This window comes from Eutrigla gurnardus (assembly GCF_963514095.1).
Source record: "Eutrigla gurnardus genome assembly, chromosome: 20".
Lineage (NCBI taxonomy): Eukaryota > Metazoa > Chordata > Actinopteri > Perciformes > Triglidae > Eutrigla > Eutrigla gurnardus.
Genome location: NC_139931.1, coordinates 12319167 through 12334055, shown reverse-complemented (window position 1 = coordinate 12334055; position 14889 = coordinate 12319167). Strand labels below are relative to the sequence as shown.

General features: G+C 40.2%; 1 protein-coding gene across 1 annotated transcript; it reads left to right on the top strand.

Annotated features, from left to right (window-relative positions):
• Positions 1-3664: 3664 nt before the first annotated feature.
• On the top strand, positions 3665-13419 carry znf281a (zinc finger protein 281a). The gene is made up of 7 exons (XM_084037627.1): positions 3665-3807; positions 5446-5899; positions 7942-8043; positions 8465-8591; positions 9047-9130; positions 9239-9357; positions 9440-13419. Exons 2-7 carry the CDS (start codon positions 5495-5497, stop codon positions 11030-11032), a joined length of 2430 nt encoding a protein of 809 aa, XP_083893753.1. The 5' UTR covers positions 3665-3807; positions 5446-5494; the 3' UTR covers positions 11033-13419.
• Positions 13420-14889: the final 1470 nt, after the last annotated feature.

Below are 14889 nucleotides of genomic sequence, written 5' to 3'. Positions count from 1 at the left end.
AACTTGATAGATTACACATCTTAGATCAGTAGATTTTTGCAGTATTGATGACTTACATGACCTTTCATCCTTATATCACTTGCATGTAAATTTAATACTTTTTGTCAAACCTGCAGTGAGGAGTATTTGTCTCCCCCTTCTGTCAGTGAGAGTAATTACACACACAGTTTACCACATCTCCCCCGCCCAAAGGAGCACTCTCTTCACGTTTTTCCTGTGCACGGAGTACTACCGCATGTGAAATGGTTGTATAAAATATATTTTGGCTCCAGAGCAAGCTGCACAAAATCTGATACATTTCCTCAAGTGATGTCACTTGAGTCAGTCTCAGTTGGAGCTGAAGACCATACAAGTTTGAAAATGAAAAACTGAAAGAAGAAGGAGCTTACCAGACCTCTGTAGCCCACTCCTCATCTCTGTTTATTCAGATTGATGCTACATTAGCTGCGACTAGAATAACACACACGTCTCTAACGGTCGGTGGTTATTATGTGTATTTCCAGATTTTATGCTAAACTAAGTTAACCAGGTACTTGTGGTACTGGCGTAAAAAATATAATGGTATCGCTCTTCTCATCCAATTCTTGGCGAGGAAGGAAATAACTGTATTTCCCAAAATGTGTAATTAATTTTTGCACACAAATTGTGTTTTTGTTATCCCTTTTCTGCTTTTAAATAAATGTCACAGAAAAAAACAAAACTTAAAATATAGGTTCAGAAGTTGTTTAGTCAGTCTAGTCAGTCTATTCTGAGCTAGTTGAGTAATGGGTAGACAGACTTTGTTTGATCTGTCAGGGTATAACCGTGGCCACTAAATAGGTTTACCAGCCCCTGCTAAAATGGGTGTCTCATTGACTGATTTTCTGATTTGTAACATATATGCCATCAAATAGCAACCATAAGCGGACCAAACAGAATCATCCAAATGTTATTGTATCCCAACAGCAAGGGTCTCAGCACCACAGTTTTCTAATAACTGACATGGGACTTCTATCTCAGTGGGATGGGAGGGAGGGAGGGAGGGAGGGAACTCGTACGGGGCTGTGATCCTCCTGACAATTGAGGATTAGAGTGTAGACGGTGAGGATCGCCATCTGTTATGTGTAGGCATCAGGCTTTCCTTGTAAGAGGAATCCAAAGCAGCACACACACACAGACACACATGCAACCGCCGCACCTTGGCTCTCAACTGTTTACAGTTTTCTTGGCCTCCAATATTGAATGAGCAAAGAAATGAAGGTTGGGATGGATTCGGGGGAGGAGGGAGTGGGAACAAAGCCTTGCTGCACAGGCTGCATTATTAATGAGGTGTTGGAATTGATAGCCATCTGGGTTATATGATACACAAATTGCCAAAGATTCCAGACATGAAAATATCTTAGTGTTTTTCATCATCCTTCGTAGCTGCGGTCCGTGTGCACGTATAGACATCCTCACTCCTCTGTGCATTTTGCAATAAGAGCAGATTACTCCGTTCAAAGTGGAGTCAGGGAGTGTGATGTAACTCGGAAGTGCAGGAGTCTTAATGTCTCTGACCTCAATGTCCCAAACACTCAGCTGATAGTAGAGACTGGTGGAAAGTTAAACCAAACAGTGACATTTCCTAACCTTATGAGACTCAGAACAGGACATTGAAGTAACACCACACTTACAGGACGTCCCGTCATTGTGTCTGTAAATTCACCTTTGCTTGACAGGATTTTACTCCAAGAACTGAACCGAATAATAACCAACTAACTAATTATGTAAAAAGATGCTGAAAGCAGCATGTGTGCCGTCCAGAATATCATCATTCAACTCTGTGGTTCCTAAATTGAAGTGTCTTTCAGCTCATTGTTTTGGCTTCACAGCTTGTAACTCTCATCTTTACTCTCTCATTGTGTCATTTTCCGTCGCAGCAGACAGCTGTTTTCACTGTAAAAACCTACTTAGCACCAAACAGCAGACAGACAGGGACCAGCCTGTGAACACAATGGATTATCTAAACAGGTATTTCCCTCAGAAGTTGGTGGAGACCAAAAACAGAGTTAATGAAGAGTAAATATTGGATTAACATCCATCCAGTGGACAGAAACATGACTCCAAATGAAGAATAATGTTGCTGTGTCTCCCGGATGTGTAAATTAGCAACTGTGTGCTAATTGTTAGTTAACAACATGCAAACATAAACACCTTTATTTACTTTTATACGCTATGCATGGCAGGATTTTAGAAACAAATTCCACATAAATTATGTTATTCTTTTTTCTTGTTATCTGTTTCTTGGTTTGCATTGAAAGATGATGGACATTAATAACCTTGAGCTACTTCATATTCACACATTTTAATCAGGATTTTCCTCTAGTTTCAGTATATTAGACGACCATCATACATATTTAAACACTCCACAAGATGTGAGTGATTTCAAAGATATCACTTTTAGCTGTGTGGGTTGTCATCATGGATGATATGAAAGGAGCAGGGACATCAAAAATGCACTCGCTGACCTTTTTTGCATTACTCCACTGTCTTAATTTCAATTATGCTCTGCTTTCTGAATTAATTGGTTCATTAGCAAAGGCAATTAGGAGTGGGAGGCGTGAGGCCTGACTATGATGTGCTCTTAGATGTACATATAGTCATTCATCCAGCACATCTAAGAGCTTCACTTCTGAATACATCAGTCATGACCATCTGAATGACTGCTCTGTGATCGGTTTGAACAATTCAGCCATTTGAATTTTATGGATCTTTATTCACCACCGTTGCCATCAATGTGTTTTCTTCCTCCTCTCATTAATGACTGAAATGATGCTACATTACACGTTGAAATTGAACAAACAACAAAAAAGATATAAGTTTCTACACAAACATTACTAAACACTATAACAAAACAAAGCAGTGACAAAAGTGATCATTAGTATTTCAAAGATGTTAAAGAGCATTTAAAGATATGCCAAAAACACTGCTGGATGTGATCTGCTGTAACTTGTACTGTAACATGTGCTTGGTTATGCAATTAAGTATATATACTATAATTAAGATCAAGTGTTTTTTACTTTTGGGTTATTATGTAACTACAGTACATTTCAGGGGTGAGTATTGTACTTTGTATTCTACCTTTTCAACACCTATAGCTGCAGGTTAAGTGTTTGAATAATACAATAATAAAATAATTTCATAACATTATTTAATATAGGCTATAGAATAAGACACCGCTGTCTTTAGACACACCACTGTACTGTGTATAATAACCTCAACCAGCTACAACATGAAAATGCTGCTTGTTGAGACACATATTAATAAACCAATGAAATAATCTGAAATAATGTATTACACCACTCTGAAGGAGTTATTCTGCATGATAATGAGCTCTTTTTAGTTTAGATAATTTGAGAGAATTTTGATAATCATGTGTAGCCTAATTTATACTGTATATTTTATACATGCTTTTACTCAGCCTAGCAACCTTTTGGCATTACTCTTACTTTTAAAACGTTTATAGTGGTTTATATTGTTGAGATAAAAGTAATAAATAAGCATTGTTTGGGACTCTTCCTTCAAATATGATCAAATCATTATTATAAATAATACTTTTTATGATAATTGTTTCTCATGTTTTGATTCGAAACTCTAAACGTGGCTTTTTTATTGTGTGCCTGTGTCCCTTCAGGACGCGTCCGCCGGCAGGACCCAGAATCCTCTGCGACGAGGCAAGATGGAAGAACCCAGCTGCTGCGGGAGAACAATGTTTTGGCTCTAGGTAAAGAAACGGACAGCTGAGGGTGAATTACGCGAGCCAACGCAGCGGGTCATGGTCCTGCACCGGTAAGAAAGAATCCTAAAATTGAACTTTGGGGGCAGAGCCGGTCGCGGCTGCGGTTAAACGTCCCGGTACGGGACAGACAACAAAGCGCGGCGCACTAACGTTAACCTACCCGCTAGTTAGCTGCTAAGTTAGCCGTCTCGGCTAGCCCGGGCGAGCATCATTGTTCGCTGGAGTTGTATGGGCCGTTTGTTATGGGTCACGCTTGTGTTGTCGCTCCATCACTTACAGTCGGTTCACTGTCCAGGAAACGAATCCAACAACTTGGAGAGAGGAGAAAGCAAAGCATAAGTACAAACGATGTAATTGCGTTGTTATTTTTTTCATGCGCTAACCAACATTTGCCCTTGATCTATTCTCCAGCATTTAACGTTTGCGTGCCTTGTGTGACGCTAATGTGCAGTGATATCTGCCACTAATTCTTCAATTTCAACAAAGAGAGTGCAAAACTAACTTTACTCGCGTATCTTAAAATGCACCGACTTTTCTCACGCTTTAACTCGGCTCTTCCTTTTCTGTTTATATTTGCTCCTTTTGTTGGTGTTCATCAAGCGCAGGTCTGCTGCTGTTATTGCATGGCCATATTAATTATTGCCTGATCCTGCATCACAAAGAAGGGCCCCGCAAGAGTGGTTAGCCAAATAGTTAGCTAGGTAGCTAATTGAATCGCGAACAAGCTTTGTAGTTTTCGGAAATGTGCGCAGACTGCGGGTTTCTCTCCGTGTTTAGCCGTTGAAACGCACCCGAGAAAGCCGACGTTAGTCGCAGTGATTTGAAGACTTTTTTTGGTTTATTAAAAGTTGGCTTTGTGTTAGGTGAGTAGGTTATTGCTGCTAGCTCACCATCAGGGCTGAAGGCATTTGCAGCACTCGGATAGCAATCATTAGCTGGACGTGTCGTTCATGGATGGGCCAAAGATAATCGTAGAGCATATCATTATTACTTATTAGAGATTTCAATATAACTTAATTTTTAAAAAATGCAGGGAAATTATACGTCAAAGAGACACCTTTCCAACATTTGGCTACCTTCCTAAATTGCATTCATATATCGCATTTAAAAATATCTGCGTTAAACCCTCAGCTCAGAGCTCATAAAGAATATTCATTTGTTTATGCAGCAGCTACGTAATTACACCGGCAGTTCCCTCTAATGCAGTCTGTGCACTCTCATTGGCAGATAAGCTCATGCAAATAGGATGACTGGGTCAGACATGCCCATCAAACAGATTAACACACAACTTCAATCCTCTCATTCCTCATATCATGTTGTGTCTAGCATCGCAGCTGCAGTGACCTTTTTGCCCTGTAAAACACTGTGCAACACACTGTAACCAACCAGAAAAATGTTTGTACTTAGACCCAGATTGGTCTGTTTTGCTTATATCCACTTGTCACTGAGCCAGACTGCAGTCCTTTTATTGACCCACAAGCCGTCAGTTTTAATCCGACTAAGCGCCCAGTTGTGAGATCAGAGGCTGTGACACTGGTTCCTGAAGACTGAATTTAGCTGGCTCTGTAGTTGTTTGTCTATCATTTATGTGTATTGTCACTGATTGATTACTACTTAGTTAATGCCTGCCTAAAAGTGAGCTATTACTGTTTTAACATTGACATATGGTGTTTTTTCTCCCCTCACAGGACGACACTGATTGCCACGCCGTAGTTTTTCTGCCCGCTGGCATCCACCATGAACATCATTCACGATAAACTAGGCAATGAGTACCTGCGCTCCAACGGGAGCATGGACTCCGGTTTCGGCTCTGGCATGATAATGTTCAGCCACCTCCCCCCGGTGACCAGCTTCACCCGGCTGGCTGCCCACTCTGTTATGCAGGACCTTCCGCCTCAAGAAATGATCTTGAAGAAGGAGCGTGACTCACCTGACTGCAGCATGGGCATCCATGGTGGCCCCATGGGGTGTGCGGGAGTGGGCGACTATGTTCACACCATGGGTATCAAGCAGGAGAAGCTGTCAGAGCATGATTATCGCCTGCCGGTTTACCCTGGTGGGATGGGGAAAAGCACCGATATGCTGGAGGTGACGGTCAGTAACAACCAGGGCCTGTTGGTGCATGACCTCAACATGGGCAATGTAAGTAACACTGATAAGAAAATGGCTGTGTTTGAGTTGAGAGCTGAAATAATTAGTCGATTAATTGATAAGACAGAAAGTGAATCACTATCATTCAAGTTGATTTTCACAGAAAAAACCCAGACATTCTCTTGTTTCAGTTTCCCCAGTGAGGAATCATAGTAAATAGTCATAGTAAACTGAGTATCTTTGGGGTTTTGACTGTTGGTTGCACAAAACAAGACATGTTTTTACTATTTTCTGGTATTGTAGAGACCAAACAATATGTTATATGTAAAATAATTGGCACATTATTTAATGATTAATATTATGGTAATTTACAGCCGTTATCAAGTGATTAGAAGTTTGCAGATGAAAAAATTCACATTATTTTGTGTTCCCACGCATCCCTTAAAACAGTTGACCAATTTTCCTGTCATTGAAAACGCATGGAAAATTAGAGAAAAAAATCCTGGACAATCTTGTGTTGTCCTGGTTAAGCGGTTAAGTTATATGTTTGAATGGTAGTTTATAGATCAGAGTATTTCGAATAGACTGCTTTTGGTTATGTTGTAGAAATGCTGTGAGCCAGTCACATGCTGGTTGGATGACATCACATAACGTTACGTTCTTCACAACTTGTTTTAGACAGTTGAATAATGTTAAATTCGTTATCAAGTATGGTTCAGTTGCTAATATCGTTATAATCATGTAATGATGATTCCATAGATGTGAAAGCCCCAAAGTGTTTTAATATTTCACATGAAACTATCTGTCAGCATAGGATAACAGTATGATGAAAAAATACAATCAAAGTTAATATGAACAGCTGGTATTATAAACACAGTGACAATATACGTTGATTACTGTGGGTATTAAGGACTTGTATAAACTTTATTTTTGCAGTTGCCATTCTAGTAACAATTTAGATGCAATAATAAATGCTTTTGCATGGAGGAGCCTGAGAGAGGATGGGTGCAGGGGAGGAGCCTGTCTGAAACTGTTTATGGTGAAATAAATCTACCGACGGCTTCAGATGCAAAATATAAATGGGCCCCGGGGGGGCGGGGGACTCTCATAAATGAGAAGGGTGATGTCATCAAGCCTCAGCATGAATGAAAACGTTCTGGCAAGGACACAGCTGTCTTGTTTGAGCTTGCACTTCATTTCAAATGCCTTTTGTGCTCCTAACAATAGCTAGGCTTCAGAGGTCATCAGGGCTCTAGATGCAAGTTTGTTGAAAAACCAAATTAATTATTCTCTTCACTGTGCCATATTTAAAGATAAAATAAAATGTAGCATATTATTTCAACACAGCACTTGAATCTTCCGCTTTTAAATTGCTCAGTCTGGCTCTCGTGCACATTTTTTTTTTATCTTTCAGAGATCTATATCTGATGAAATAGGCTAATTCCTACAGTCTTTTTTTGTTGTGCTCCCAAATTGTTGCACTCCTTCTCACACTGATGCCATTTTTTGGTGAATAAGTATTAGGTTGTTTTTTTTTACCAAGAAAGCCTCCTGCCTTTACCCCAAACATTTGACTGATATTGGGAACAGCAGATGGACCCACATTTACCCCTTCAGTCTCTGTATGGTACTGAGGTGCAGCATGCTCACTGGGAAAGAAAGGGCAGTGCTGGAAGGTAAACAAAAGGAATTAGGAACCAATTGTCTTCCTTCTCGAATAATGCCCCGACACAGATTGTTTGGTGATGAAGTGAAGAGTCATATTTGAATGTTTATTTTTGTATGTGTGGTGTGCAGTTAGTCTCTTTCTTTGGTCAGAATAGTGGATGAAAGACGCTCACATTGAATTACAAGCTGCTTATGCAAAGAGGAGCATTACATTTTTGACATTGTTACATTACAACCACATCTTGCACAATGAGTTTCCAACCGACAATCACTATCCGAGTGTTTTGTTTGTTTGCATGTGCAACAAACACGGGGCTTGTTAATTGTATGCAAGTTTTTAAGACTGAAGGCCCTTAACCTTCAATCAAGTAATTTCCTGGTCGTGGCTGTCTCTCACGGCCCACTCCCTTTTGTCACATTCACAGCTGCCGAGTCAGTTAGGAAAGGAGCCCACAGGGAGAAAAGGTCGAAGGTCAAATGGTGATGGACAGGAGGGCAAGCCAAGAAAGAGGAGAAGCGAGACAAAGGTTTGTCATATATATATATGAAAATGTGAATGTTGTCATTTTAAGTCCCTATACCAAATAACCATTCAAAATTGTGCATAATAATAATCGATTACTTATGAAGAAAAAAAAGAAGAAAAGTATCTTAATATATTAATATATTATATTAATATTCCAAATAAGCACCAATACTAACTGCTTTTTGTCAAATAAAAACAAAGTAAAGAGCCTTCACTTTGGAGTAATCCATTCATTATTTTCCATTAAATAGTTTTTTATATCACTAAAAATACTCAATTTAGTCTGCTCTAAATGTTAGCGTGATTTTAAAAACCACAGATAGCGCTCATCATGCATATCCATTATCCCTTAAATAGATTCAGATATATCGAAGACAGCTGACTCATTCTGACCCTTGTGTTTCTTTGTTATTGTTCCACAGCAATCAATGATGCTTGATGCAGATGGATGTAGTCTGTCGCCAGGAACCAAGCCTCACATCTGTGAGCACTGTGGTGCATCCTTCAGAAGCTCCTATCACCTCCGCAGACACGTCCTCATCCACACAGGTAGTAGCAGGCTATTTTCCACCATGATGCTCACATGTGCTTCTTGATGTGAATTAAAATTAAAATGTTTATGTAATTACTATGCCAGCTGCAGAAACTGAAACCAAATGTATCATTGCGGCTTGTATAGTTTATCCAACATTATCTTCAGGTAGTTCTACGTGTACTTGATATTTAGGGGTTTCTAACATCAGACTTCGATGTTGGATTAATAGATTTAGTCATTCAATCACCCAAGTTTTTAATTTAACCGAAATAATGTAAATGTTGATGGATTATAAAATGGTATTTCAGAAATGGGTTAGCGCTCAAATCGGTGAAATACAATACAAAGGGCAAAGTGGTTGAATTACTTTGTTGTCCAGTTGATTGTGCTATTTTATGAATAAGTGAATGGTATCTCAGACAGGTGATGCAACATTGTTACTGTATAAATCTCTATGGTTTCATTTCAGGTGAACGACCCTTCAGATGCAATCAATGCAACATGAGTTTCATTCAGAAATACCTTCTCCAGCGACACGAGAAAATCCACAGTGGTGAGTAATTAAAGGCAACACATCCATATCGCATCTTTAATCTGTGAGTTGTTGTTGTTGTGTGTCTAGTGACAATTAACCTTGAGCTTTGCTGTTTTTGTAATGCAGGAGAGAAGCCATTCAGCTGTGACCAGTGTAACATGCGTTTCATTCAGAAGTACCACATGGAGAGACACAAGAGGACACACAGCGGGGAAAAGCCGTACAGATGTGAGACCTGCCAACAGGTCAGTGAGCTGCTGAGTATCCTGATTATCATTGATACTTCACATTTCAAAACTTTAAAACATTTGGTGTTATTCCCTCCAGTATTTTTCTAGGACAGACCGACTGCTTAAGCACAAGCGAACCTGTGGAGAAGCCATAAAGAAGGGGCTGGATCCTGGGATGATGGACCTGGGTTGTGTTGACTTGGGACATGGCAGCTATGGAATCACTCAGGGAAATGTTGGGAATGCTGGGAGAAAGAGGGGGAGGTCCAAAAATTCTGGAGAGGGAGGGGAGCGCAAGAAGAAGAAAGGGGATGGAGGAGGGTTGAGAGTACCACATATTCATGGGCCTATACCTGACGGCTACAGCATCCATGATTACTCTGTGGAGAATCAAACGGTATCTTCCTCGACTGAGCCAGGACCCAGCATGCAGCAGGGCCACCACAGCCGAGCTCCAAAGATGGCATTCAAGAAGGCTAATCGCAAGAGCCTGGATAAAGCGTGTCTGGGACAGGCCAAATCAGGCTCTTTGGGGCAGAGTGAGGGCATGGATGGTCTTGGCCTCATGCACGGTAACGGGGCTAAAGTAGGCCCCACCAGCAGCAGCAACTATGATGACGCCATGCAGTTCATCAAGAAAAGACGCTACCTTAATGCAGCAAACAATGCAAACTCTTCAGGGCCATTGGTGGCTGGAGGAACCAGCAGTGAGTATGATGTTGGTGTTGGTTCCTTGTCTTCCCAGCATTCAGTCATTCAGGGTGTCGTTTCCAGTGTGATGGACAATGACGCACCTCTGAGCCTTGACAAGTCAGGAATCCCAGATGAGGTGCTACAGAGCCTCCTCGATCACTACACCCAGAAACCTGACGGCTCACACCACGACGTTCACTTTGACATCACTGACCACCATGTGGAGCTGCACCATGCCTCGGCAGACGTCGGCCACAGCACGGACAACCCCAGCCCATCAGGAGACAAGACTGTAATGATGCACGAGTACTCCCGCTTCCTGCTGCAGGCTTTGGAGCGCACCAGCCACAGTGCCAGCTTTCCTCTGGGCCCTGGGCCTCCCGCCTCAGGACCCTTCACCAGTTCCCACCCGGGAAATCCCCTCTATGCTGACAAGAACATCTACACTACATCCCCACTGGAGTGTGGGTTTGGCCAGTCGGTGGCCTCGCCTTCGTTGCCCACCTCTGTGCCAAAGTCTCACTTTGCGATGCTGACAGGATCCTCACCACAGCACAGCTTCCACCTGAGCGGCCTGGAGGCCTCCACACACCAGCAGCTCACCCCTTCTCAGGAGCTCACTGAGCAGATGGAAAAGCAGCACTCCTCCACCCCCCCTTCCTCCTACCAAATCAGCCCATCTGACCTGAGCAGCCAGAAGGACCAGCCGCCCCTCAAGAATGGTACGGTGGTCTACCCTCTGGCCCCCTCACAGGATCTGGCCTCTCTGGACTCCTCCAAGCCTTCCTACCAGATACAAAACTTTGCCCAGGCCTTTGGCTCCCAGTTCAAGTCAGATGGCCGTGGCTTGTCTTATGGCACGGACTCTAGTGGGGAGGTGGATCACAGGATACGGACAGCTGTATCTGAATTCTCAGGGTATAGTAGTTTGTTATCTGATGTCAATGAGCCAGTAAGTACAGGTTGCAAAACTACAACAAGCCAAAGCTACAGATGAGCGCCTGAGAGGAAGAGAACATTCGTTAAAGTCGATATTCTTATTTTTAATTTTTTTTTTAGTTCTCCTATTTTATTATTATTATTATTATTGTTGTTATTGTATTGTTATTTTTTTAAGTGACATCTTTCTTTTGATTATACTGATGCTCTGTTCTGTGCTCCTCTCTTTACAGTAAGCCTGCAAGGCTTTCTGCAAATGCAATTTTTTAAATATCTGTTATTTTTAAGTTAAATATGTATTCACCGTTTTTCTCTCGTCATATTAGTGGCATTAGGTCTGCTCATTAATCATAAACTGAAAGTACTTTTTCAATAAGCGTAGAGTAGCACCAGACACATTTAATTTACAATGAACTGAGGTGTTGGAGCAATCAACTTTACAATTAACTAATAATGAAAATAACCATGATGGCAGGGAATAGCCCAGAGTTGAAATAGCAAAAAAAAAAAGTTATTGTCTGTTACAAGGTTTAAAGTATTACTCAGGAAAAAGTGGAAAAGGAGAAGCCAACGAGGTGCAGTGAGCGTTCTTTTCAGAAGTTTAAGTTTGCGGCTTCAAAGAGGATTTTTGTTATGTTTTATTACTTGTTGAATGAGTGTGACATAAACAGACTGCTGCCAGCTCACCTGAGCACTGAAAACACTTTCTACTTGGCTATATAGAGATTATGGTACTTTCGTGTCAATGTGAAACTCATGTTTTCTTCAATAAGGGCCATATATATATCTATCTATATATATATATATATATTTATAAGACTATATATTAATGTAAAATAACAGATTTAATCATTCTGGAGAACTGCCAGTTGAAGTAGAGGAAGAATGAGGGCTGATTCGTGGGTTAATGTTGTCCTTGGTATATTTTTGGAGAGCAAAAGTCGTGTTAGGGCATTTCTTAGTGGTTGCTGTTGGGCAGCGATAGAATGGCCTTCCCCTTTTCCTGCCCTCCACTTCTTCCTCAGTTCTATTATTTCTTTAAAAGAATCCAATTAGCACTTTGAGCCGTTTTCTTACATTACATAAAGTACCCTATTGGATCAAGGAAGCTCAAACATCAGGAATGAACTGGCTTTTTGACAGAGACATGTTGTTGTTTGGGCATATGCAGATGGGGTTTCTGGGTTGAACATATTCTGGGTGTATACCCTTTGTTTGGGTAGCATGGTTTATATAGGGATGGTGGGTGGTGGGGCAAGGGAGGGTGTGGCAGGGTTGATATGTGAACGTGAGATTTTTTTTCATTAACGTTTTCTTTGTCCTTACTTTTAGATGGGGGGAGGGGAGTGGCTTTTAAAATTTAAGTAACATTTAATCGGGATAATGTAAATGTAATTCAAACCTCTAGTTTTAGTTTTGACTTGTTACCCAACTTAGAAGCTTTGCTTTCTTATTGAATTTGATGACAAATGTGTTAGTGATCAAGTATTTCTTCAGCTGTTACTGAGAGGCAGCCATATGCATTATTAGCAAAAAAAAGATGGCTGACCAAAAAATTTGTATGCGTTTAGATATTTCACATGTGCTGGCTGTACCATGCATATTTGTCCCATTAGAAATTGGGTGCCTATTCCTGAGAAGTGCAGGTGCAAGATATTGTCTAGTAAATGTTAAATGTAATTTCTTGCTGATTTTTAAATGTATTTATGTATAATTCTTTTTGTATAACAACAATTAGTATGCTGTCTTCCATAGCTACAACCAGCCTTGAGTGCTGGAAATGATATCACTCTGCTGAGTCTTTAAACCCCTTTATGCCCCAATGGCCTGTTGTTTTAAGCAATCATTGAACATGGCAGAGTGAATGCAATGCTGTAATATCTTAAATAATATGTTGCCATGCTGAACGGTTGAGGCATTAACAAGGACTTGCCTCACATTTACCTCATATCACAGTAAACCAGGGACAAAGGAGTGAAGGTTTGATGTATGTAGCAGAGGTGCTGATGTATGTATTTAAAAATGTCATGTTTCTGTGTGACTAGTTTTGTGTACGTGATATTTATGTGACCCACTAAGCCACTGTTGCTTAAGGGTTTCTGTAAATGTCTCATGCCAACCAGTGTTCAGTCTCTTCAGTTCAACCTCTTATCTCCTTAAGATCTAATTTTGCCATATTACTTCAATATGCTTATTGTTTACAAAAAAATGTACAAAACACTACATTTTCTTACTTAACTGAATTCTGACCCCTGTATAAATTTTATTTTACTATCTTTCTTTCCCCTTTTTCCTTTTTTTTTTATCACCGCCAAATTTTGTAGCTGATATCTTCGATTTTATGTTCTTCCAGCTTCTTGTGACATGTTTCACAAGACCATAAGTGTCCAATGAATTTAAAACTGATTAGGGAGAAAACAATAAAAAAAAATAAAAAAGATATGGATATCAAGAGCTGTTTCTATTTTGCTATGTAAGCGCTGTTAAACATATCGATTGGTAAAATGCATTTTTATGTTGAAATGAAAATGTATCGGTTATCGGAGGTGTTTGTGGGATTGTTGACTGCATGTGATTTGCCATTCATTGCCATAGTCGGCAGTCTTTGCTTATCTACTCTACATATTAGTGTTGGAAAGCACCTAAGAGGCTTAGTAGAGCTTAATGTGGCCAGATTTATTTTCACCACTGGGTGGTGATGGTGTTCTTCTAGAAGTGAGAAGCTGTAGGCCTCATTAAACAAACACCTAATGTATGTCTTCAAACATGCTTGGAGCTTATCTAATAGTTATGATTCTCCTTTAGTGGTTGTTTGGCTCTACGTTTAATTTTACTTACGGTAGTACGTTTCTAGCTTCAAATGCAGACCTGCTTTACAGTTGGGGGTGCCACCCATATGGCTCGTTCAACAGCTGAAGTAGCTGCTTTTTTATAAGATGACTGCTTAATGGACTGAATGGTTTACATGCAGTCATAAAATCACATCACATCTGTGAGCTGGTGTTTCAGGATGCAACAATAAGACTAAAACGTCTCCAAATTAGTCCTTTCCATTTCTAGGATTTTAAGAGAATATATGGTACATGCCCATTCAGTTACTTCCTTAAATATTTACACAGTAAATGTTAATAATTACGTGAACTAAAGTTATGTAAGCAAACCTTTACGAAAATATACGCATACAGTATATTATTAATTTGTGGTGAGTCTGAATTAGTCCTTCTGCGTATGAGCTCAAAAATGGAGAGCAAACATTCAAAACAAAAAAGGGAGAAGAAAAGTAGAATACAAACGCCCTGGATGAATGTAGCTATTTCAGATGATGTTAAAGAAATATAGATGCCCAAGTGTCTAAATATTTACAAGAAGCACCAAAACATTAGTCCTCCCCACCCAGGAGGAGACGCCCTTGTGAGTGCCACCACTGAAATCCTTTAATATTCTCTAATTACCATTTGATTATTTGCATTTGCAGGAAATTAGACTGCTTCCTTAAATCAGAAAGAGAAGTAGGTTGTCTTCCCGTCACCACAGGGGAAAAAAAAAACTTGCGTGAGTGTTTTCCTTGCATACATGGAAGTTGCTAATCTTTTCATACTTTATGTACTTTTGCACACACCCGAACCTCCGTGATTCAGTGCCAATCCCATCTTTTTCAGAACAGTTCAGTTAATAAATGATTGAGTTTTCTATTGAGTGAAGCAATGATGATATGAACAAGTTTCTATTGCTTTTTTTTTTTTTTACGAAATTTCTGTGCGACATCATGAGTCAGTATCGATAAGTGCATTGTACCAATTGTTCAGTGGAAAATGAGATTCAGGCCATAAAAGCAAGTATAGTGAAGGTGTGACATGATTTTATGACCTAACAAGGAGTCGGATTGCTCAGTATGGAGGAGGTGTATGAATCTGT

Coding starts and splice junctions, on each gene's coding strand:
- znf281a (XM_084037627.1), top strand. CDS start 5,495: ATGAACATCATTCACGATAAACTAGGCAATGAGTACCTGCGCTCCAAC. Junction 5,900..7,941: donor ATGACCTCAACATGGGCAAT/GTAAGTAACACT, acceptor TCACATTCACAG/CTGCCGAGTCAGTTAGGAAA. Junction 9,358..9,439: donor GATGTGAGACCTGCCAACAG/GTCAGTGAGCTG, acceptor TATTCCCTCCAG/TATTTTTCTAGGACAGACCG.